Raw genomic sequence first — 26,031 nt, forward strand, 5'->3', positions numbered from 1 at the left:
AGGTGGTTGACTACAGAAGCCTAGTAAAAATCATAAAAAATAACAAAGTAATTTTACTAAAGTTGAAAATAAACCTTAGAATATAAACAAACATTTCAGTGTTTGGCATTATCACTGTCAATACTGAAACTAAACCTTAGAAGGAGTTCATTGCAGTTCCTGTAAAGTGGTCACAAGTTAAAATTCCTAACAACGTTATCAGGGTGAATATATAATTTCTACTTTATCTACCAAAACAAAACAAAATTCACATTGTGTATGTTAATTTTTAAAAGGAAGGTCATAAACAATAATTATTCTTTTCAAATTATGACACTGAACACTCTAAGGATAAAAAAACATTTTATCCTTATCCCCCACATTTAAAACATTTTAGGGTATTTTCTATATTCTTTTTTTTTTTTTTTTTTTTCGGAGACGGAGTCTCGCTGTGTCACCCAGGCTGGAGTGCAGTGGCCGGATCTCAGCTCACTGTAAGCTCCGCCTCCCGGGTTCACACCATTCTCCTGCCTCAGCCTCCCGAGTAGCTGGGACTACAGGCGCCCGCCACCTCGCCCGGCTAGTTTTTTGTATTTTTTAGTAGAGATGGAGTTTCATCACGTTAGCCAGGATGGTCTCGATCTCCTGACCTTGTGATCCGCCCGTCTCGGCCTCCCAAAGTGCTGGGATTACATCCATATTCTTACTATATTTGTACTTTCCCTTCATGTAAATCAAGGTGTACTCCTTGGGTCTTATCTGACACACAAGAGGCATGTGGAAAAATAATCATATGGTGCAAGTCACCAAGAGTGATACAGCTGGCCAGGGACGGTGGCTCACACCTGTAATCCCAGCACTTCAAGAGGCTAAGGCAGGCAGATAACCTGAAGTAAGGAGTTCGAGACCAGCCTGGCCAACATGGTAAACCGTTGTCTCTACTAAAAATACACAAATTAGCCAGACATGGTGGCGTGTGCCTGTAATCCCAGCTACTCAGGAGGCTGAGGCAGGAGAATCGCTTGAACCCGGGAGGCGGAGCTTGCAGTGAGCTATTGTGCCACTGTACTCCTGCCTGGGCGACAGAGCAAGACTCCGTCTCAAAAAATAAAAATAAAAAAAAAGAGTGATACAGCTTTCATGGTGTAAAATAACTTTCTTGGGATTTTCATTATATTCACATAAGTATCCTGAGGCAGGGCATATGGAGAACAACTCAAGTGCACTCTATGTGTATGTTCCCAACATTCTATTTAATTCCAAGAAAAAAAAATGGTTCTATCTTTCAGCCTTAAGAGTCTAATGGTGTGTTGTTATCGTCTGTTACAAAGTATAACCTACTAAGGTGTGATAAAACTATGTTGGTAGAAAGAACATGATGCATTCATAGTTATGCAAAAATTAGATTTTATTAATTAGCACATGAGATCTATGATACATTCTGAATAAAACGGTAGCAAAATGTAATAACAGCAGTAAATGTGAATCCTAATTAGTAACATAGTATTGTGGTTTATCTTTGAGGTTGTGGTTTCTACCGTGGTTTCAATCTTGGCTGTACAACAGCAATGGCCGTTCCATGCAGAAGGTAGCCACCATTTTCCCCTGAATTATTTCCACCATGGAATCAGTCACTTATAACCCATTACGCTCCTCCCACAAATCAAAATGTCTAAGGTCTTGGTTGGCTCTTATTTTTTTTGAGACGCAGTCTCTCTCAGTCACTTAGGCTGGAGTGCAGTGGTGTAATCTCGGCTCACTGCCACCTCCGCCTCCCAGGTTCAAGACAGTCTCCTGCCTCAGTCTCCCAAGTAGCTGGGATTATAGGCATGTGCCACCACTCCTGGCTAATTTTTGTATTTTTAGTAGAGACGGGGTTTCACCATCTTGGCCAGGCTGGTCTTGAACTCCTGACCCCATGATCCACCCGCCTCAGCCACCCAAGTGCTGAGATTACAGGTGTGAGCCACCACGCCCGGTCGTGGTCTGCTCTGTTTCATGGTCAGTTTGTAGGTCATCTCTTTCCGGTAACCCAAAGTGCCCTCTGTCAGGAGAACACCCTGAACACAATAAGGATGATGATCAATATCATCGTTTTGCATTATTCTCTGCCTGCCCACATGCTTGGTAATTTGGGGCAGAGTCCTTATTCTTCAAAGAATTTGAATAGAAATGATCCTCATCTAATGCAGTGAGCCCTTCCATCTTACTGATTCTTTCCCAGGCATCACCATGAAAGGCAGGTAAGGAGGCATATCAACAGATTTCAAGGTTTAGGTTGAAAGTCATAAATCCTAAAATATAAAGTAGTAGCCTTGCAAGACACCTAAAATAAATAAATAAAATATTTTAAAATCTGGAGATAACCAGTGACTTCAAACATCCTGTAACCTTTAATACATATCATGTTGTGTATGAGTTTTAACACATTTGAACTTGCAGTTGTTCTACAATGTATATGAAAAGTTTATCAGCACTAGATTGAATTATTCCTCACATAAATCCTTGGATGTTTTACAGTTTTGATCCTTGGTTAATAGCTTCAACATGCACAAAATATAAAAAGATGTATATACATTTTGATATCTAGTGAGTTGTGAGACCTAAATGAAGCCTCTGCCACATACTTAGGTTTATACGATTTCTCTTTAGCATGGACTCTGACATCAATGAATGCTTGAACTCGTGATGAAGGGTTTGCCATACTTGTAAGGATTCTCTCGAGAATGAAATTCTCTGATGCTGTGTAAGAGTTAATTGTGACTGAAAACCTTGCCACATTTATTATATTTGTATGGTTTCTCTCTGGTATAAATTCTTTGATGACTCACAAGATTTAAACTTTGACTGAAGACCTTGCCATACTAATTTCTTTTATAAGGTTTCTCCTTAGTATGGATAATTTGATGTCTAAAGAGGTTTGGGCGCACACTAAAGGACTTCCCACAATCACTACATTTGTAAGGTTTCTTTCCAGTATGGATTATCTGATGTCTAGTGAGGTTTGGGCGCACACTAAAGGATCTGCCACATTCATTACATTTGTAAGGTTTTTCTCCAGTATGGATGACCTGATGGGTAGTTAGGCTTGAATGCACACTGAAGGCTTTGCCACACTCATTACATTTGTAAGGTTTCTCTCCAGTATGGATGACCTGATGGGTAGTTAAGTTCGAATGCACACTAAAGGCTTTGCCACACTCATTACACTTGTAAGGTTTCTCTCCAGTATGAACTCTCTGATGACTCGCAAGGTGTGAATTATAACTGAAAACCTTACCACATTCATTGCATTTGTAAGGTTTCTCTCCAGTATGAATTCTCCAATGCCTTGCAAGGCTTGAAGTTTGACTGAAGACTTTACCACATTCATTACACTTGTATGGTTTCTCCCCAGTGTGAATTCTCTGATGAGTTGCAAGGCTTGAAGTCTGACTGAACACCTTGCCACATTCATTGCATTTGTAAGGTTTCTCGCCACTATGAATTACCTGATGGTTGCTAAGTGTTGACCTCACACTAAAGGCTTTGCCACACACATTACACTTGTAAGGTTTCTCTCCAATGTGAATTTTCTGATGTAGTGCAAGGCATGAATTGCGACTGAAGACCTTGTCACATTCATAACATTTGTAAGGTTTCTCTCCAGTATGAACTCTCCGATGCAGTGCAAGGCATGAGTTGCGACTGAAACCTTTGTCACATTCATTACATTTGTATGGTTTCTCTCCAGTGTGAACTCTCTGATGACGCGCAAGGTTTGATTTTTGACTAAAGACCTTGCCACATAGATCACATTTATATCGTTTCTCTCCAGAATGACTTACCTGATGTACAGTCATGTGGGAGCCATGATTCAAGGCTTTGTCACACTCATTGTATCTGTAAGGTTTTTCCCTAATGCATGATTTCTGTTCTTGTGTGAGTAACGAAGAACAGACTAAATCAGTCCCATATTTATTAGAAATATGGGTTTTGACGGTAGAAGAAATTATTTGGGGTGCTGAGACTGAGGAACCATGGTTGACAGACTTCTCAACATGGTTACATTCATAAATTTTCCCTTCAGCCTGAAATTGCTGCAGTTCAGGGGGATGTGGTAGAAAGCTTAATCCAAGCTGATTTTTAATAGACTTGTTTTCTATACCACTTCTATCATGTTGGTCTCTTCTACAAGTAAGATTTTCTTTTGGGGCCATAGTCGCTTTGTTGTAATTTCTTTCATTATCTCTCCACTGAGAGTCAAAGTCATGTATTTTTTTCTTCATTTCCCTGAAGCAAAACTCTTCGATGTCATGTTTTTCATGTTGTTCCAATGTCACTGTGTGGAATACTTCTTCTCTGTTACTTTCCCGTTGCGGTGCTAATTCCTTGATCATACAGTTACGAGAGAGATCTATAAGAAATAAAAAACCATAGGTTTCCAATTAGAGACAGTATATAAATATTTTATACTGAATAACAGAATTACACAAAAAGCAATATTTATACACAACAGAGTTATAAAACTTCCCAATCAAGATCTTTAATTTTTAGGAACACAAAGGAATCACATTCTTTAGTAAAAAAAAGGTGATTATATGTAATTCAAATGAATTCTAGGGAAGGACAGTTTCAAACATCCTATGACCAAAACACATTGTTCAAACCTATGTTAGCCCTGAAAGGAGTATTTTTTCACCTTGACAACAAAGTACACACCGATTGGCAGAAAAGACATGGCTGTCTCATTATTGAAAGGAAATAAATATTACATTTTACCTAGCTACAGCATATTTACTGTGCCCATATACATGAAAAAAGTACTACACAGTATATCATAATGGTAACTAAGCCGCAACAAACTTATGGAATAAGGTACATAAATGATAATTCTGAATTGTAAAACAGTAATAGCACTGACAAAATGAGAAAAAAATTAATAAAACATTGTTAAAAATAGCTAATTTTTCTGAATACCTGTTATGAAACTATCTGTACCCACCCAGACCAGGCATTTTTGACATTAATGAGTGATGCATGTCAGTTATATTGCATGAAACTTACTAAAAACCCATCATCTGTAAATCATAACAATTAATTAATAAAACACTGTAGTAACCCATGATAAAACCAGCAAACCAAAAACTAGTAACTACCTTGTACAAAGTTATAGCCTGTAAATGATTCTCACCTAAGAAAAAAACAAGGACTATTTCAGAACCAGCACACAACCTGTGAACCAGAATATATGTTAAGATCTCTGACATTTGATGCATGAGGCCAGGTAAATATATAGCATTATAAAGAAGTGAAGAACAAAGTCAGAAATCACAATTATGACTTCACACCTGCACTTATACAACAAACAGCCAGTCAATAAAGCAATTCCCTACATATGCATTGTCCTTTCGTGACCTAGTTCATCGACCACAAAACACACATAACTTGGCAAATTTATTAACTGAAATCAGAGAACACAATGTTTAGAAAGGACTGAAAAATAAACAAAATAGAATGCAATCTCTACGGTCTGAATATATTGGCCAAAATTCATATGCTAAGGTCCTATTCCCTAGTGTAATGTTGTTGCAGATGGGGCATTTGGGATATAATTAGGTCATGAGGTTGGACTACTCAAAAATAGGATTAATGTCCTTACAGGACGAGATGTAAGAGCTCGTTTTATCTTGCCCTTTCCATCATGTGGGACAGTCAGAAGATGGCTGGGGTAAACCAGGCAGCGGGCCTGCACCAGGAACTGATTCACCTGGCTCCTTAATTTTGACTTCCCAGCCTCCAGGTCTGGGAGATACAAATTTCTGTGGTTTAGTTCTCCTAGCTTATGATATTTCTTTTTTTTTTTTTGAGACAGAATTTCGCTCGTCGCCCAGGCTGGAGTGCAATGGGGCAATCTTGGCTAACTGAAACCTCCGCCGCCTGGGTTCAAGTGATTGTCCTGCCTCAGTCTCCCAAGTAGCTGGGATTACAGGCGCCTACCACCATGCCTGGCTGATTTTTGTATTTTTAGTAGAGATGGGGTTTCACCATGTTGGCCAGGCTGGTCTCGAACTCCTGACCTCAGGTGATCTGCCCACTTCAGCCTTCCAAAGTGCTGGGATTTCAGGTGTGAGCCACCGTGCCTGGCCCGCCTGTGATATTTCTTATGGCACGATGAGTTATATAAGACAGAAAAAGGACAATCTCATCACAATCATCAGAGAAGGTTGATCAATCTTATTAAACAAAGAAACTTTGGGACTTTACTGTAAGACATGCAATATTCCAAGTAATCACACACCACCACCTTGTTTTAAAAACTTTCAGGTAAATTGTTATTATTTTTCAAATAAAGACATTAGGCTCACAGTATTCATGTATCTAATCTCAATTTTTACAGAAAATAAGAGAAAAACAGGACTAAATCCTGGGCCACGAGGCTCAGACTTTTTTTTTTTCCTTTTTGAGACAGAGTCTCACTCTGTCGCCCAGGCTGGAGTGCAGTGGCGTGATCTCGGCTCACTGTCACCACTGCCTCCCAGGTTCAACCAATTCTCCTGCCTCAGCCTCCCGAGGAGCTGGGATTACAGGCACCTGCCACCATGCCTGGCTAATTTTTTTTTAATTTTTAGTAGAGAAGGAGTTTAACCATGTTGGTCAGGCTGATTTCAAACTCCTGACCTCAAGTGATCCGACCACCTCGGACTCCCAAAGTGCTGGGATTACAGGCGTGAGCCACTGCGCCAGGCCACCAGACATGTTTTTAAGCACATGTCCACCCAGGCAGTACGGAAAACCTGGGTGGACATGTGCAGTGTTGAAAACTATCAGTCACGGCCGGGCGCGGTGGCTCAAGCCTGTAATCCCAGCACTTTGGGAGGCCGAGACGGGCGGATCATGAGGTCAGGAGATCGAGACCACCCTGGCTAACACAGTGAAACCCCGTCTCTACTAAAAATACAAAAACTTAGCCGGGCGAGGTGGCGGGCGCCTGTAGTCCCAGCTACTCGGGAGGCTGAGGCAGGAGAATGGCGTGAACCCGGGAGGCGGAGCTTGCAGTGAGCTGAGATCCGGCCACTGCACTCCAGCCTGGGTGACAGAGCGAGACTCCGTCTCAAAAAAAAAAAAAAAAAAAAAAAAAAAAAAAAAAAAAAAGAAAACTATCAGTCACAGCAAGAATGCACCCAGGCAAGGAGCACATGAAGAAAAGGAGATACAAGAGCTGGACTGCGTTGGTAATAGTGTTATTCAGTCAGCTCTTGTGGAAGGCAGCTATGCTCACCACTACACCACCAACACATCTAGTCAGTCAGCTCTCATGGGTAATGGTATGTGAGTCATCACTTCCTGCACATACTGATTTAGGCAGATCCTGACTTACAAAGCGGCTGAGCGGCATCTAGTCTTGCATACTGTAAGTAGTGTGGAGGGTGAAGAAGTCCTGTGGAAATCGGGTGTTCAGGAATACAAAATCAATATGCTAAAAAGCAACAGTATATTCCATGCAGATCAAGATATCATGTGAGGATAGGAGAGAGAAAGGGCAAGAGCACAGGGGAGGGAGGAATGGGAATATAGGAGGAAAATTGGTGCATGCATGTCTGCGGGATATAATTCCACTAGGACAGTTACAATTCTGACCTTGGGGCCAGGCGTGGTGGCTCACGCATGTAATCCCAGCACTTTGGGAGGCCGAGGTGGGTGGATCACCTGAGGTCGGGAGTTCAAGACCAGACTGACCAACATGGAGAAACTCTGTCTCTACTAAAAATACAAAATCAGCCAGGTGTGATGGTGCACGCCTACAATCCCAGCTACTCAGAAGGCTGAGGCAGGAGCATCACTTGAACCTGGGAGGCGGAGGTTGCGGTGAGCTGAGATTGTGCCATTGTACTCCAGCCTGGGTGACAAGAGCGAAACTCCATCTCCAAAAAAAAAAAAAAGTATCTCAAAAAATACAGAATTTATGACTAAATGAAAAAGGTGTTCATTTATACCACATGTAAATGTACAAGATGAAAGTAATAGTGGCTTAAACAAATGACACTGGACTTTAAAAACCAAGGCATTACAGCGGTGTGAAGCAAAAAAAAAAAAACAAATGAGAAGAAACCAAGGCACCATTCAGTTTCACAAGCTCCCTCCACAAGATGTGATGTGTCAACGCTGTATTTATTGTAGGTTTGAACCTACAACAAATTGAACCCAGGCTGAACAAAGGTTTGGTGATGAGAATGAACAATGGAGCACACAGGATGGAAAATGAACAAATACGGCGTGAACAATAGTTTAGTCAAGAGCCTCACACATATGATGCTGTGAACTTGGACAATGTCATCGCTAGGAGAACATCCCACACCGACTGCTGGCTTAGGGGAGATGATCATTAGTTTATGTGTCCAGCACTGTCACAGTGCCCTTCAGATACACTTTTTTTTTTTTTTTTTTTGAGACGGAGTCTGGCTCTGTTGCCCAGGCTGGAGTGCAGTGGCCGGATCTCAGCTCACTGCAAGCCCCACCTCCCGGGTTCACACCATTCTCCTGCCTCAGCCTCCCGAGTAGCTGGGAGTACAGGCGCCCGCCACCTCGCCCGGCTAATTTTTTTTTTGTATTTTTAGTAGAGACGGGGTTTCACCGTGTTAGCCAGGATGGTCTCGATCTCCTGAACTCGTGATTCGCCCGTCTCGGCCTCCCAAAGTGCTGGGATTACAGGCTTGAGCCACCGCGCCCGGCCAGATACACTTTTGTGAGGCTCCTCAAAACTCGAAGGACAGCTGGAAACACTTGTCAATCAGGCTCGCCTGATATTTTGTATCCTGGGCCATGCTGACAATTCTCAGTGCTTTAAGGGGCATCTCTACATGTAGCAGGAGGCTATTCAATTATATTAGTCAAAGAGTTTTCCCTCACAAATTTCCTGTTATCACATAAACACCCTCCATAAGAGACTCCAGGAGAAGGTATGCATAACCTATAGGTTGGTTATCACAGCAGGAATACAAATGACAGACCCTAGGGGTGTGTATATCAAAAGCCGGGTTTTGTTTTGTTTTTGAAATGGAGTCTCGTTCTGTTACCCAGGCTGTAGTGCAGTGGTGCCGTCTCAGCTAACTGCAACCTCTGCCTCGTGGGGTCATGTGATTCTCCTGCCTTGGCCTCCTGAGTAGCTGGGCTTACAGGCGCATGCCACCACGCCCGGCTAATTTTTGTATTTTTCTTTTTTTTTTTTTTTTTTTGAGACGGAGTCTCGCTGTGTCGCCCAGGCTGGAGTGCAGTGGCCGGATCTCAGCTCACTGCAAGCTCTGCCTCCCGGGTTTTTACGCCATTCTCCGGCCTCAGCCTCCTGAGTAGCTGGGACCACAGGCGCCCGCCACCTCGCCCGGCTAGTTTTTTGTATTTTTTAGTAGAGACGGGGGTTTCACCGTGTTAGCCAGGATGGTCTCGAACTCCTGACCTCGTGATCCGCCCGTCTCGGCCTCCCAAAGTGCTGGGATTACAGGCTTGAGCCACCGCGCCCGGCCTAATTTTTGTATTTTTAGTAGAGATGGAGTTTCACCATGTTGGCCAGGTTGGTCTTGAACTCCTGATCTCAGGTGATCCACCTGCCTTGGCTTCCCAGAGTGCTGGGATTACAAGGCATGAGCCACCATGCCCAGCTATGCCTGGCTAATTTTTGTATTTTAGTAGAGATGGGGTTTCACCATGTTGGTCAGTCTGATCTTGAACTCCTGACCTCAGGTGATCCACCCACCTCAGCCTCCCAGAGAGCTAGAATTACAGGCGTGAGCCACCGCACCTGACCCAAAGTCGGTTTTCAGAGGAAAAATCATGCAAACTTAAGAGAAAACAAAATCAGGAAGAGCCAAGGTTTTTCTACATTCATATAGTAGTGAGACCAATGGAAAAGAGAGAAAAATACAACATATGAAGCTGGATTTTGAAAGATCTTGAGATAGGATTGTCTGCTCTGCCTATAGATAGATCCTAAGCTAAGAGCCTGAAAGACTAAGATATACTCCCTGTGTAGGACGGGGGATCCCAGTGAAGACCTGTCAACTGTTCTTACAGTTCTGCTGAGTAACAGTCTCAGAAGATCCAACCCCCTCCCCTGGTCCACACACCCATGAACTGTGGCAAAAGCAGAAGAGAAGAAATGGCTGAGGGATCACAACAGGCACAAAGGGCTTGAGACAGCTCCTTGCAGCTTGCAGGGCCTCCGATGCAAAGGAGGAGCAGCCAGTGTTTCCCATCTCCTGCGCAGGTCTTCCAAACACCGGAAATGAGGTGGAGCATAGATAGCTCCAGGCATCAGGACTGTGGAGGCCTCAGCTCTGATCTATACGGAAAGCGAACTGAGCATCAGGTGGGCATCAAGAACAGGAGAGACTGGCAGGGCGCAGCAGCTCAAGCCTGTAATCTCAACACTCCGGGAGGCCGAGGCGGGCGGATCACCTGAGGTTGGGAGTTTGAGACCAGCCTGACCAACATGGTGAAACCCCGTCTCTACTAAAAATACAAAATCAGCCAGATGTGGTGGTGCACGCCTATAATCCCAGCTACCCGGGAGGCTGAGGCAGGAGAATCATTTGAATCCGGGAGGCGGTGGTTGCAGTGAGCTGAGATTGTGCCATCACACTCCAGCGTGGGCAACAAGAGCGAAACTCCGTCTCAAAAAAAAGAAGAACAGGAGAGACCAAGGGAGAAGCAGACCCTTGTGATATGGCCCCTCCTGGACCCCTCAGAGTAAAGGAGCCAGAGAGTTCACGGAAGTCAGAGGGCAATGTTGTCCATCATAATAAGCACTTCCACTTGTCTCTGTTTGAGCTGCAGCTCCCCTGGACAGCGAAAGGATCATCCATGACACGTCTCAAGGGCAGAGGCAGAAGTAGGGGAAGTTTAAAATTTCCTCTAAGAGCTCACAGGATATAAACATTTGTTTTCCTATAGAACTCTCCCACTGGCTGAGAGTTTCCAAACATAATTTAATGGTGTGGCTTCTTCTCCCCCCATCTGAGGTCTTACCTATTTTCACACCTTTGATCCATTCCCACCCTTTTGGTTTTCTTGCTATTTGCACTTGGCTTTCCATGGTCCAGGGCTCTTTCCTGTGCTCCCACATGAGATAATATTCTGGTCAAGAAGAGAATTTCCTGCTTATGAAATGAATGGAACATGATGTGCTGTGGCTTTTCAACAATCTCAGCCCTTTGCTTGGATAAGAAGAGAGAATATCACAGATGGATCTAGGAAAATATTTCACAAATTCTTTCACTGAATGCCTACTCTGAATGCTTAGGGAAGACTTAATATGCAAATATCTAGCTCCCCTCCAAGAACTACTGAATCAAAGTACAGGGGTAGAAAACAAGAAGTGAGTATTTCAGAAGTCTACTATAAGCTTTCATGGATACTTCAGCTCTGGAACCACCACTGTTGTATCAGGAAGGGATCAGAACATCTGGAAAAAGGGGATGGTTGAACTCCAGAGTCCACATTATGGAGCTTTTCATTTCAGAGTCAACAAGGCCTCAAACTCAGTCAGGCAATGCAGGGGCTCCCAAGAGGCACACAAGGGAAAATAGCAAGATACCAAGGGCAGATTTTGACTTCTGGAAGAAAATAATCCTCACCCAGGGAGACCAGGTTCCTGTAGTTCTCCAACATCACGTCCCTGTATAAAGTCCTCTGTGTAGAATTCAGGCATTTCCACTCCTCTTGAGAGAATTCGATGGCCACGTCCCTGAATGTCAACTGTCCCTAAAATAATAAACACATTTCACCAAGGGGTTATGAAGGGAGTTACCATCTTCACACAAAATAAGAATAAAAGAGAATTTTAAGTATAGATTTAATTGAAGTGTGTGTTCTGATAAACCTACACTAAGGTATTTTTGAGTATACATCTCTCCCTAATTGTGCTTTTTTTTTCTCTCCCTTTCTTTTTTTTTTTTGTTTGAGACAAGGTCTCGCTCTGCTGCCCAGGCTGAAGTGCAGTGGCATGATCATGGCTCACTGCAGACTCAATCTCCCAGGTTCAAGTGACCCTCTGACCTTAGCTTTCCAAGTAGCTGGACTATAGGCATGTGTGTACAAAGTACATTTGAAAACTTCCATGATGAACTAGGGATCAAGCAGAAGAAAAAAATTCAGAACTTGAAGACAGGTCTTTTGAAATAAACAAGTCAGACAAAAATAAAGACAAAAATAAAAAAGAATGAACACAGCCTATGCGACATATGGGGCAGGCACCATAAGGTGACCAAATATTTGAATTTTTGGTGTCCCAGAAGGTGGAGAGAAAATGAAAAGGATAGAAACCTATCTAACAAAATAATAACCAAAAACTTTCTAAGTGTAGTAAAAAGCTTAGATACCTAGATACAGGAAGTTCATAGATTCTCAAAGAGAGACAATCCAAAAATGTCTTCTCCTTGGCACATTATAGTCAAACTGTCAAAAGAAAAAGAAAGAGAATTCTAAAAAAAAAAGCAAGAGAAAAGCATCTGGTCACTTACACAGGGTGCTCCATAAAACAGGAAATTTCTCAATAGAAACCTTACAGGCCAACAGAGAATGGTATGATATATTCAATGTGCTGAAAGAAAACCAAAAACAAAAACAAAAACCCTGCCAGCCAAGGATACTATACTCAGCAAAATTATCCTTCATAAAAAGGAGAAATAGTCTTTCCCAGAGAAGCAAAGGCTTAGGGAATGCTTCACCAGTAGACTGGCCCTACAAGAAAGGCTTAAGGGATCCCTACATCTAGAAGCAAAAGGACAATATTGGCCATCATGAAAACACACAATACTATAAAACCCACGGTCAGAGCTAACATGCAAGTAAGGAAAGGAGTCAAATGTAAATGTTACCACTATAGAAAACCACCAAACCACAATGAAAAACAGTTAGACAAAGAAAGGAGCAAAGAACATACAAAACAACCAGAAATCAATGAACAAAGTGACAGTAACAAGCCCTTGCATGTCAATAATGAACTTAACGTAAATGGTTTAAACTTTCCACATAAAAGATATAGATTGGCTAAACTGATACAAGCATATAACCCAACTACGTGCTACCTTTAAGAAACTCATCTCAGCCAGGTGTGGTGGCTCACGCCTGTAATCCCAGCACTTTGGGAGGCCGAGGCGGGTGGATAACAAGGTCAGGAGTTCGACACCAGCCTGGCCAAGAGGGTGAAACCCTGTCTCTACAAAAAATAAAAAATCAGCCGGGCATGCTGGCACGTGCCTGTAGTCCCAGCTACTTGGGAGGCTGAGGCAGGAGAATTCCTTGAACCTGGGAGGTGGAGGTTGCAGTGAGCCGAGATCACGCCACTGCACTCTAGCCTGGGTGACAGAGTGAGACTCCATCTCAAAAAAAAAAAAAAAAAAAGATTCTATCTCAAAAAAAAAAAAAAGAAACTCAAAGAAACTCATCTCAACTGTAAAGACACAAATAGACTCAAAGTGAAAATATGAAAAAAGGTATTATATGCAAATGAAACCAAAAGCAAGCAGGAGTACCTCTACTTAACAAAATGAACTTTAAGTTAAAAACAGTAAAAGAGATGAAAAAGGTCATTATATACTAATAAAGAGATCAATACGAGGAATATAACAATTGTAAACATATATGCACCCAACACTGGAGCATCCAGACATATAAGGCAAATATTATTAAAGGGAGAGATACACTCCAAAACTAATAATTGGGATTTTAGCATTAGACAGCTGATTTAGACAGAAAATTAATAAAGAAACACTGAATTTAAACTGCATTTTAGACTAGCCATACCTAAGAGATATTTACAGAACATTTCATCCAACAAGTACAGAATATACATTCTTTGCATCAGCACATAGAACATTCTCCAAGACAGACTATATATCAGAACACAAAACAAGTCTCAACACATTTTAAAAATATCAAAATCTTAATAAGTATCTTCTTAGAACAACAATGGAATAAAATTAGAAATCAATACCATGAGAAACTTTGAAAACTGTACAAATACATGGAAATTGGACGGCCTAAATGACCATTGGGTCTAGGAAGAAATTAAGGGGGAAATTTAAAAAAAAATCTTGAAACAAGTAAAAACGAAAACACAATATGTCAAAACCTATGGAATACAGCAAAAGCAATGCTAAGAGGGAAGTTTATAGTAATAAACACCTACTTGAAAAAAGTAGAAAAATTTCGAATAGGCCAGGCACAGTGGCTCTCTCCTGTAAACCCAGCACTTTGGGAGGCCAAGGTGGGTGGATCACCTGAGGTCAGGAGTTCAAGAACACCCTGGCCAAGATGGTAAAACCCCGTCTCTACTAAAAACACAAAAATTAGGCTGGGTGCAGTGGCTCATGCCTGTAATCCCAGCACTTTAGGAGGTCAAGGCTGGCGGATCACGAGGTCAGAAGATCGAGACCATCCTGGCTAACATTATGAAACCCCATCTCTACTAAAAAATAGAAAAAATTAGCTGGGCGTGGTGGCAGGCGCCTGTAGTCCCAGATACTCGGGAGGTTGAGGCAGGAGAATGGCGTGAACCTGGGAGGTGGAGCTTGCAGTGAGCCGAGATCACGCCACTGCATTCCAGCCTGGGCAACAGAGCGAGACTCCATTTCAAAAAAAAAAAAAAAGAAACACCTAGATGGCAAACCCACAGCTAAAATCACGCTGAATGGAAAAAAGCTGAATGCTTTTCCTCTAAGAACTGGAATAACTCAAAGATGCCCACTGTTACCACTTCTATTTCACACAGTTCTGGAAGTTGTAGTCACAGCAATCAGGCAAGAAAAAGAGATAAAGGACATCGAATTGAAAAAGAACAAGTCAAACTGTCCTATTTTACAGATGATATTAATCTAAAAAAACCTCAAGGGCCCACCAAAAAATACTTAGTTCTGATAAATTCAGTGAGGTTGTAAGTTACAAAATCAATATACAAATACCAGTAATGTTTCTATACACCAAAAATAACTACCTGAAAAAGGAATCATGAGGGCAAAATCAAAGGAATCACAAAGGCAAAATCAATTTATAAGAGTTACAAAGAATTAAAATACCTAGGAATGGCAGGCTGGGCATGGTGGCTCACACCTATAATCCCAGCACTTTGGGAGGCAGAGGCGGGTGCATCACCTGAGGTCAGCAGTTTGAGACCAGCCTGGCCAACACGGTGAAACCCTGTCTCCACTAAAAATACAAAAGATAAGCCCAGCGTGGGGGCAGGCGCCTGTCCCCCAGCTACTTGGGAGGCTGAGGCATGAGAATCTCTTGAACCCAGGAGGCGGAGGTTGCAGTGAGCCGAGACCAACCTGTGCAACAGAGCAAGACTCAGTCTCAAAATATATATATATTAATTCTTTCAATTTGTGAGCATGAAATGTCTTTCCATTTGTTTGTGTCCTCTTGAATTTTTTTCACCAGTACTTTGTAGGGTTCTTTTTTTTTTTTTTTTTTTGAGACACAGTCTCTCTCAGTCACCTAGGCTGGAGTGCAGTGGTGTAATCTCAGCTCACTGCAACCTCTACCTCCCGGGTTCAAGGGATTCTACTGCCTCAGCCTCCCAAGCAGCTGGGATTACAGGTATACACCACACCTGACTAATTTTGTATTTTTTTTAGTAGAAATGGGGTTTCTCCATGTTGGTCAGGCTGGTCTTCAACTCCTGACCTCAGGGATCCACATGCCTCGGCCTTCCAAAGTGCTGGGATCATAGGTGTGAGCCACCGTGCCCAGCTGTAGGGTTCCTTTGGTAGACATCTTTTACCTCCTTGGTTAAATCCATTCCTAGGTTTTTCTTCTTCTTTTTTTTTTTTTTGAGACAGGGTCTTGCTCTGTCACCTAGGCTGGAGTGCAATGGTGTCATCTCGGCTCACTGCAACCTCCACCTCCCGGTTTCAAGCAATTCTCCTGCCTCAGCCTCCTGAGTAGCTGGGATTACAGGTGCCTGCCACCACACCTGGATAAGTTTTTGTATTTTTAATAGAGACGGGGTTTCACCATGTTGGCCAGGCTGGTCTCGAACTCCTGACCTTGTGATCTGCCCGCCTTGGCCTCCCAAAGTGAGAATTAATATTGTTAAAATGACCATAGTGCCCAAAGAATTTACAGATTCAATGCAATCTCTATTGAAATACCAATGTCATTTTATTAAAAACAGAAAAATGAATCCTAAAATTTGTATGGTATCAAAAAAGAGCCCAAAGAATCAAAGCAATCCTGAGTAAAGCTGAAGGCATCACTCTACCTGACTTCAAAATGTATTACAAGGCTATAGTAAACAAAAGAGCATGGTATTGGTATAAAAACAGCCACACAGACAAATGAAACAAAATTGTGAACCCAGAAATAAATACATGTACTTACAGCCAAATGATTTTTGACAAAGGCACCAAATACATACACTGGGGAAATGACATCCTCTTTAATAAATGGCGCTGGGAAAATTGGATATCCACGTGTAGAAGAATGAAATTGGATCCCTATATGGCACCATATACAAAAATCAACACAGATGCATTAACAACTTAAAAATAAGACCCCAAAAATATAAAACTACTATAAGAAAACAGGACAAACACTTCAGGACACTGGTCTAGACAAAGGTTTTATGGCTAAGACCTCAAAAGCATCAATGGCAAAAACAAAGATAGATAAATGGCACTATATTAAATTTAAAAGCTTTGCATAGAGTGAAGAGGCAACCTGTTGAACAGGAGGAAATATTTGTAAACTATTCATCTGACAAAGGACTAATATTCAGACCGTACAAGGAACTCAAACAGTTCAAAAGTAACAAAGAAATAATCCCATTAAAACTTGGGCAAAGGACAGAAGAGACCTTTCTCCAAAGAGGACATACAAATGGCCAACAGATGTATATAAAAAATGCTCAACATCAGTAATCATCAAAGAATGAGAAAAGCACAGTATCATCTTATCCCGGCTATTACTAAAAAAGACTATTAAAAGACTATTACTAAAAAGACTATTACTGGCTATTACTAAAAAAGACAAAAAAAATAACAGATGCTGGTGAGGAATATGGAGAATGGGTAACTCTTATTCACTGCTGGTGGGAATGTAAATTAGTATAGCCATTACAGGCCAGGCGTGGTGGCTCACATCTGTAATCTCAGCACTTTGGGAGGTCAAGGCAGGCAGATACCTGAAGCGAGGAGTTCGAGACCAGCCTACTCAATATGACAAAACTCACCACCCCCTGTCTCTACTAAAAATACAAAAATTAGCTGGGTGTGGTGGCGGGCACCTGTAATCCCAGCTACTCAGGAGACTGAGGCAGGGAGAACTGCTTGAACCTGTGAGGCGGACAATGCAGTGAGCTGTGATCATGCCACTGCACTCCAGCCTGGGCAACAGAATGAGACTCTGTCTCAAGAAAATTAAAATAAATAAATAAATAAATTAGTATAGCCATTATGAACAGTATGAAGACTTCTCAAAAACTAAAACTAGAACTACCACATAATCCAGCAATCCCATTACTGGGTATTTATCAAGGAAGAAGAAATCACTATATCAAAGGGATACTGTACTCCCATGTTTACTGCAGCACTATTCACAATAGCAAAGATATGACATCAACCTAACTATCTATCAACAGGTGAATGGATAACGAAATGTGGTATACTCAGCCATAAAAAAGAATGTAGCAACATGAATGGAACTGCTGGTCATTATATTAAGTGACATACATCAGGAACAGAAAGGCAAATCTCACATGTTGACACTCACTGGTAGGAGCTAAAAAAAGTTGATTGCATGGAGGTAGAAAGTAGAATGGTAGTTATCAGAGACTGTGAAGGGTGTGTGGGTGGGTGCGGGCAGGGAGGACAAAGAGAAGCTGGTTAATGAGTACAACTATAGTTAGAAGGAATAAGTTCTAATGTTCGACAGCATTGTAAGGTGACTACAGTTATCAACAATGTATCGTATATTTTCAAAACAGCTAGAAGAGAGGACTTGAAATATTCTCAACACTTAAAAATGATAAATAATTGGCCGGGCGCGGTGGCTCACGCCTGTAATCCCAGCACTTTGGGAGGCCGAGACGGGCGGATCACGAGGTCAGGAGATCGAGACCATCCTGGCTAACACGGTGAAACCCCGTCTCTACTAAAAAATACAAAAAACTAGCCGGGCGAGGTGGCGGGCGCCTATAGTCCCAGCTACTCGGGAGGCTGAGGCAGGAGAATGGCGTGAACCCGGGAGGCGGAGCTTGCAATGAGCTGAGATCCGGCCACCGCACTCCAGCCTGGGTGACAGAGCGAGACTCCGTCTCAAAAAAAAAAAAAAAAAAAAAAAGATAAATAATCAAGGTAATAGACACCTCAAATACCATTACTTGATCATTACACATTCTATGACACATGCAACAAAATATCACATCTGCCCCTTAAATATGAACCAATATGATGTATCGACTTGAAAAAGGAGCAAGCTATCCTTGTTCCTTAATATGAAAACATGTAAATATTCACAACTTGCAGGATAAAATACCCCAACAAAACATTTACTGAAAATTTTCTTCTAAAATCTCACAATGATTAAACACATTTCAACAGGGCTTGAACTGTCTCTTCACACAGAACTGACAATAGTGGCTCACCATTGAGACGTGTGCAAGGGTGTAAGGCTTGATAGGAAAAGGGATGCTCTGTATCTGAGCACCTAAATGTGTCTCTACTGAGAGTTTCACCATAAAACAAATATATACATCGTGTGATGTTTAAAAAAAAGCAGCATAACACTTAATAATAATAGATATCATAAGAATATGGCTATATCCTCTTCAATGAAAAAGGAGTTCTGCTCTGATATCTGAGCAAAACTGTTATCATTTTTGCCTAAAATATCTGATGCCTAAGAGATCCTGCAGGAATAGCACCATCTCCGTGGTATGCAAATGCTGAGAATGGTTTAAAAACTTGCCCGGGCGTGGTGGCTCACGCCTCTAATCCCAGCACTTTGGGAGGCCGAGGTGGATGGATCATGAGGTCAGGAGTTGGAGACCAGCCTGACCTACATGGTGAAACCCCGTCTCTACTAAAAATACAAAAATTAGCTGGGCGTGGTAGCGTGCACCTGTAATCCCAGCTAGCCAGGAGGCTGAGGCAGGAGAATCGCTTGAACTCGGGAAGCAGAGGTTGCAGTAAGCTGAGATCGCGCCACTGCACTCCAGCCTGGGTGACAGCAAGACTCAAAAAAAAAAAGTCCTACTCCTACAGCTGGCCAGGCACAGTGGCTCACGCCTATAATCCCAGCACTTTGGGAGGCTGAGGCAGGTGGACCATATGGTCAGGAGTTCAAGACCAGTCTGGTGGCCAACATAGTGAAACTCCATCTCAACAAAAATTAGCCGGGCACAGTGGTGGGCGCCTGTAGTCTCAGCTACTTGGGAGGCTGAGGCAGAGGAATCACTTGAACCCGGGAGGTGGAGGTTGCAGCGAGCCAAGATCATGCCACTGCACTCCAGCCTGGGCGACAGAGTGAGACTCTGTCTCAAAAACAAACAAAAAAATGTCCGACAGTTACACTTTTTGTTGTTGTTGTAAGACAGAGTCTCGCCCTATCACCCACACTGGAGTGCAGTGCAGTGGTGCGATCTCCACTCACTGTAACCTCTGCCTCCCAGGTTCAAGTAATTCTCCTATCTCAGCCTCCTGAGTAGTGGGGATTACAGGCGTGTGCCACCACGCCTGGCTGATTTTTGTATTTTTAGTAAAGACGGGGTTTCACCATGTTTGCTGGTCTCAAACTCCTGACCCACAGTGATCCGCTCACCTCAGCCTCCAAAGTGCTGGGATTACAGGCCTGGGCCACTGTGTTCAGCCTTACAGTTACACTTCTACATTGACTTTATGTTTCAAAGTCATTAAAGGAAAAAACGCCCTCTGGTACTGATGTCTGCATCTCAACTTTACATTCCATTCCAAGTCATTAACAGTCTGGAGTCAGAGAATCAGGCACAAAATATATCCCCTTATTGGCTGCCTTTTCCAGGATTTACCAGGTATTTGTCTACATTAATATGTGACTTTAGGCCAGGCATGGTGGCTCACGCCTGTCATCCCAGCACTTCGGGAGGCCAACGCAGGTGGATCACCTGAGGTCGGGAGTTCGAGACCAGCCTGACCAACATAGAGAAACCCCATCTCTATTAAAAATACAAAATTAGCCAGGCATGGTGGCGCATGCCTGTAATCCCAGCTACTTGGGAGGCTGAGGCAGGAGAATCGCTTGAACTCGGGAGGCAGAGGTTCCAGTGAGCCGAGATTGCACCATTGCACTCCAGCCTGGGCAACAAGAGCGAAACTCTGTCTCAAAAACAAACAAACAACAACAACAAAAAGAAACATGACTTCCATGGGCAGCTTCTCTGCTTCTCTATTCCTGGGCCACAGAGAGCTGACAGAGCATCCAGATGTGGCCCCTGAACAATCCCTGCTGCCCGACAGCACTGACACCACGGGACCCTCACCCCGTCTCCATCCATGTCTGGGTGTGAGCCCTTCCCAGGACCACGCCCACTGGACTCTTCCCAAGGTCATGTCACTGGGTCAGAGTGAGACGGAATCTCAGTAGAGATGAGAGGGACTGAGGAAAGGCATGGGCGAATGTGAGCAAACACGTCAGGCAGGACACTTCAGAGTCGGAGAAGATTTGCAGCTCCAATGCATTGTCTCCTGCCTTTCTGAAAGGAAGAAGACAGAATGATCCACACAGAATCTTTCTTTACCTGAGTAAAAGCCATTCCGGACTCCTTTGCTCTCTTCTTCCGGGTTTCTTCCTCATGTGCCAAGAGTCTTTAGAGGTCAATGCTGAATAACAACAACAACAAAAAGTGCTCTTTATTGCTCAAAAACAACACACCCCCTCTTGTGTGACAGGCACACACATACACAGGGAGGAGCTCGCCCTGTGCAAAGATGGTCCTCTGCTGCCCACTGCACCAGGGTGGCCCCAGGGACAAGAAACTCCTACAGGAAAACCCATACATGAGTCTTCTGACCCCTTTCTTCAGAACCCTCTCCCCTCCTGGAGAAGCTCGCACACACGCTGCAGCAGTGGGGAGTAGACCCAGCCCTGATGAACCGCCATGCAGAGCCCAGCCCCTTTTCCCTCTCTGTGGCTCCCAGGCCGAGCTCAGCCCTCAGAAATAGAGGGCGCAGAGCCTTGGTGCTCAGGGCTGGATATAGTTGAGAATCATGCTGGGCACTGTATCATCTAGGGCAGGTCCCAACCTATGTGAATGGGAATCTCTGTGACACGGGTGCGGGCACAAGAAGTATATCTGCAAAGTACCTCAGCACTTCCACGTGAAGCCAGGGGTGAGCTCTACTCAAACAGGGTCAGCCCAGCATAGCCCCCACCTTCTGACTCTGTTCTCCACTTGGGACCTTGGGTTCATCAGGATCCAGACAGTGGAAGCAGAAAGAATCGAGAGAAGCATGCAGAACAGGTAATATGGACCAGAGGAGGGAGTGAGGGTGCGGCTGGAGTGTTAAATGGGAGGTGGGTCACAGAAGTCCCCACTGAGAGGGTGATATCAGAACAGAAACCTGGGGAAGGAGGGTGTTTGCACCTGCAGCTGAGGGGTCAGCGAGTTCCAGCAGAGGGACAGCCCACGTGAAGGCCCTGAGGCAGGAGCAACCTCAGCCCAGGAACAGGAAAGATACCTGCGTGGCTGGAGCAGAGGAAGAGAGGAGGATACAGGTAGGAGATGAGGCCAGAGAGGTCCTGGGAGGGCAGATAAGACAGGGCAGATGCCTTCAAACGTTTTTCTCCCATATCTCAAAAGAATTTTGGAAATTATATATTTCCTCACCCATTTTAATTAAACATATAATATTTTCTTTATAAATTAACACAGTTACAATGTAATATCTTATATATTTGAAGTCCCAGGAAATACGTGGTCGCCCTCATCTGAGATGTGCAGGACTGCAGGGGAAGGCATCTAGGGAGTCAGGAAGTCACTTTTGGACACCTGAAAGTGGAGATACCTGTTAGATGTCCTAGCAGAAAGTTGAGGAGAAGGCCAGGCGCAGTGGCTCACGCCTGTAATCCCAGCACTTTGGGAGGCCTAGGCAGGTGGATCACCTGAGGTCAGGAGTTCGAGACCAGCCTGACCAACATGGTGAAACCCCATCTCTACTAAAAATACAAAAAGAAATTAGCCAGGCATGGTGGTGGGCACTGGTAATCCATCCCAGCTACTCGGGAGGCTGAGGCAGGAGAATCGTTTGAACCCGGGAGGCAGAGGTTGTGGTGAGCCGAGATTGCGCCACTGCACTACAGCCTAGGCAACAAGAGCGAAACTCCATGTCAAAAAAAAAAAAAAAGAGGTTTATTTGGCTCATGGTTCTGCAGGCTGTACAAGCAGCACAGTGCCAGCATCTGCCTCTGATGAGGGCCTCAGGAAGCTTCCGTTCAGCGTGGAGGGTGAAGGGGCGCCAGCAGGGCAGATGAAATGGTGAGAGAGGAGGCAAGAGACAGAGAGAGGTCAGGCTTTTTGACAACCAGCTCTCAGGGGAACTAAGAGTCAGAACTCACTCCCTAGAGAATGACATCAAGTCATTCGCAAGCGATCTGCTCCCATGACACTCACCAGACCCTACCCCCAAGTTTGGAAATCACATTTCAACATGAGAGTTGGTGGGGCAAAACAAATCATATCCAAACAATTGCACATTCTGAGGCTATGAGTGGGGCTGGCATCTGGTACACAATTGGAGGGTTAGCAGCAGCCAGGAGCAGGAACAGACCATTCCCAGTCACTACTGAGTAGGGATCCCAAGCCCTGAGACAGGTGGGTGGGTAAGTTGGAAAAGATCTCTTCCTTTGCTTCCAGGTGCTCAACAGTGAAGAAAAACCAAGGCCTTCAAATGAGCAAAAAGAAGAAAGAAAAGTTCCAGAGACAAGGTGCAGAATAGAAAAATAGGAGAATGGAAGAGGTGTGGGGCAGGAATTAAATGACACCAGGAAATCTGGGTGTATGTTTTCTCCAGGCTGTGATCAGTTACCCAGGGACAGAAGCAAAGTAACAGAGTTGGATATGGGGATATCTGGGAGAAACACATGATTTCGTACACTTGACTTGCAAATCATGTAGTATCTGAAACGGTTTGTTCATATCCAATTTTTTTTTTTTTTTTTTTTTTTAGACGGAGTCTCACTCTGTCAACAGGCTGGAGTGTGGTGCCGTGATTTCGGCTCACTGCAACCTCCGCCTCTCAGGTTCAAGCAATTCTCCTGCCTCAGCCTCTTGAGTAGCTGGGAATACAGGCACATGCCACCATGCCCAACTATTTTTTGTATTTTTAGTAGAGACAGGGTTTCACCATGTTGGCCAGGATGGTCTTAATCTCCCGACCTCATGATCCACCCACCTCAGCCTCCCAAAGTGCTGGGATTACAGGCATGAGCCACTGCTCCTGGCCCTTTTTGTTTTTAAACAGGATCTTGCTCTGTCGGCCAGGCTAGAGTGCAGTGATGCAATCCTGGCTCAGTGCAGCCTTGACCTCCTGGGCTAAAGCAATCCTCCCACCTCAGCCTCTGGAGTAGCTGGGACGACAACAGGCACAAGCCACCACATCTGGCTAATTTTTAAATTTTTTATAGAGACAAGGTCTCACTATGTTACCTAGGCTGGTCTCAAACTGGGCTCAAGTGATTGTCCTGTCTCAGCCTCTGAAAGTGCTGGGATTATAGGTGTTAGCAACCATGCCTGCCATATCTCTATCATTTTAAAAATAAAACTGGGGCCGGGCGCAGTGGCTCACGCCTGTAATCCCAGCACTTTGGGAGGCCGAGGCGGGTGGATTATGAGGTCAGGAGTTTGAGGCCAGCCTGACCAACATGGTGAGACCCCATCTCTACTAAAAATACAAATTAGCCGGGCGTGGTGGCGCATGCCTGTAATCCCAGCTACTCGGGAGACTGGGGCAGGAGAATCACCTGAACCTGGGAGGCGGAGGTTGCAGTGAGGTAAGATCATGCCACTGCATTCCAGCCTGGGTGACAGAGCAAGCCTCCGTCTCAGAAAGTGCTGGGATTATAGGCATGAACCACCGTGCCCGGCCTCAACACTTTTAATGTTCCTTTAGAGCAAGGTTGTCCAATCCGCAGCCTAGGAAGGCTTTGAATGCAGCCCAACACAAATTCCTAAACTTTCTTAAAACATTTTGAGATTTTTTGCATATTTTTAATTTATTTATTTATTTATTTATTTTTAGCTCATCAACTATTGTCAGTGTTAGTGTACTTTATGTGTGGCCCAAGATAATTCTTCTTCCAATGTGGCCCAGGGAAGCCAAAAGATTGGACACCCCTGCTTTGAAGAGACACTATGTAGTGACAGAGTCACTTTCTGTCCAGCTTTACTCTCCCACTCCCCCTTCCCCTCCCCCTGCCCCAATGCCAGGGAAGGGGAAGAGGATGACCTGTGGGATTAATGAGTCAAGTCACTTCCCTCTGCCTTAACAGGGATTGCAAGTGGAAGCTAACTTCTGATGCCGTAATTATAAAATGCACCAGCCTTAATAGGCAGGAGTTTTGCAATTCTCATCTTCATCCGTGTATTTTAAACTTATAAAGACAGAAATCAACAGGTCAAAATGTAGATAACACATCCAGTCAATTCACAACTCACCTGGACCCAGGGTCCTCCTGTTTCCTCATTACGGTGTGTTTCCCTCCCTCATTCCGTACATAGCTCTCATTCTCACCTTCTTTCTCTAGCTCTTTCCTTCCCCTTTATTTTCCCCCTAGGATTCTGCTCATTTTGAGCCCCTCTCCTCTCCTGCTGTTTCTCCCCTTCTTTCCTCTATTTCTTCTCTTCCACCTGTTCTTTCCAGTCTTGCAATTTGTTTCACCTCATATTCCTCTTTCTTCCTAATCTTTTCATTGTCCCAATCTCCACATATTTCTGGCTCTTTGTTCCCCATTTCAGCGCCCCCTGTTAAATTCCCTCTTCCCTGTTACAAACCCTTGTCCCCACTCTTTGGCACCCCCAGATCCCAGGCCTCCCCGTGCTGTGGTTCTCTCTCTGCTCTCCTTGTCTTCGGCTGCCCCTTCTTTTTGTCCCAGCACCACACTGCTCTGTCTGCCCTGGCTCCAAATCCCTCCTCCTCTCTCCCACTCTCTATGTGAGGAGCCTCCCCCTTTGCTGCCACCCGCCCTACCTTGCTGTCCTTCATCTCTCTGGATACTGTGCGTTTTCTCGAAATGTGTCTAGTTACTTTTCTCTCCTTGCAACTTTCTGGGCTTCTTCTTTCACTCTTACTGTCTCTTTGAAAATCTCTAACCATCCTCTACTTTGCCATCTGTTTATTGGTTTCCCTCATTCTTTCCTCTGTCTCAGGTTTCCTACTGCTCTCTCTGTCCCTCTCCCGATCCCTTTGGCCCACACATTCACAAGAGGGTTTGGGGTAAGATGCCTGCAACCTGGAGGAGAGCATTTTCCAGGGAGTGGAGGGGGGCAGGCAAGAACACCGGGTGTCACAGGACAGGCCCTGAGCACCTCCTCAACGCGGGCTCAGGTGAGGGCTGGGGAGCAGCAGGGCCCGGCACGAGGAGGAGGGAGGTGGAGGGCGACGGCACCTTCGGACAGGGTGGGGTCTGCAGGATCCCAGGACCAGGCAGAGCACGCGGGCTCTGGGGCGCTGCGCTCCAGGGGCCGACAAGGGCGAGGCTGGGATGCGCCCAGGACGGGAATCCACCTCTTGGGTGAGGACTTTAAAAAGCCCGGGGTTGGAGGAGGGGTCAGGAAAAGGTTTTAAGCGGGAGGAAGCAGCAAAGGGCCGGGGACAGGGAGCAGCCTCAGAGCGACTTCAACCCAAAGGGAAGCGATTCCGGACCTACACCGTGAGGCCTGTATTCACCTGGGGTGAAGGGCGCGGTGCGGGAATTTTAAAGCCCGTAGCGACCCCGGGCATCGGCTGTGGAAATGGGAAACAGGGAGCGCAGGTTTAATCTACACAGAGGGCCACTCACGCTCAGCGCCGTCACCTTCACCCAACACGATCCGTTTCCGGGACT

At 44.4% G+C, this 26,031-nt stretch overlaps 1 protein-coding gene across 36 annotated transcripts; it reads right to left on the reverse strand.

The window, feature by feature from the left end:
* Positions 1-1,369: 1,369 nt before the first annotated feature.
* Positions 1,370-26,031, reverse strand: ZNF415 (zinc finger protein 415). Of its 36 annotated transcripts, none has more exons than XM_077981491.1 (6): positions 25,987-26,031; positions 20,729-20,810; positions 16,336-16,451; positions 11,589-11,715; positions 10,981-11,168; positions 1,370-4,375 (listed from the first exon to the last, which is right to left on the reverse strand). In XM_077981491.1, the coding sequence occupies exons 5-6, from the start codon at positions 11,075-11,077 to the stop codon at positions 2,844-2,846; spliced, it is 1,629 nt and encodes a 542-aa protein (XP_077837617.1). In that variant the 5' UTR covers positions 11,078-11,168; positions 11,589-11,715; positions 16,336-16,451; positions 20,729-20,810; positions 25,987-26,031; the 3' UTR covers positions 1,370-2,843. The 36 variants fall into 36 exon arrangements, with proteins under 36 accessions (XP_077837617.1, XP_077837622.1, XP_077837624.1 ...); XM_077981496.1 differs by lacking the exon at positions 16,336-16,451 and adding an exon at positions 21,575-21,729 and having other exon boundaries at positions 10,981-11,201; positions 11,589-11,709; XM_077981498.1 differs by lacking the exon at positions 10,981-11,168 and adding an exon at positions 21,575-21,729.

Source organism: Macaca mulatta, chromosome 19 (genome assembly GCF_049350105.2).
Source record: "Macaca mulatta isolate MMU2019108-1 chromosome 19, T2T-MMU8v2.0, whole genome shotgun sequence".
NCBI lineage: Eukaryota > Metazoa > Chordata > Mammalia > Primates > Cercopithecidae > Macaca > Macaca mulatta.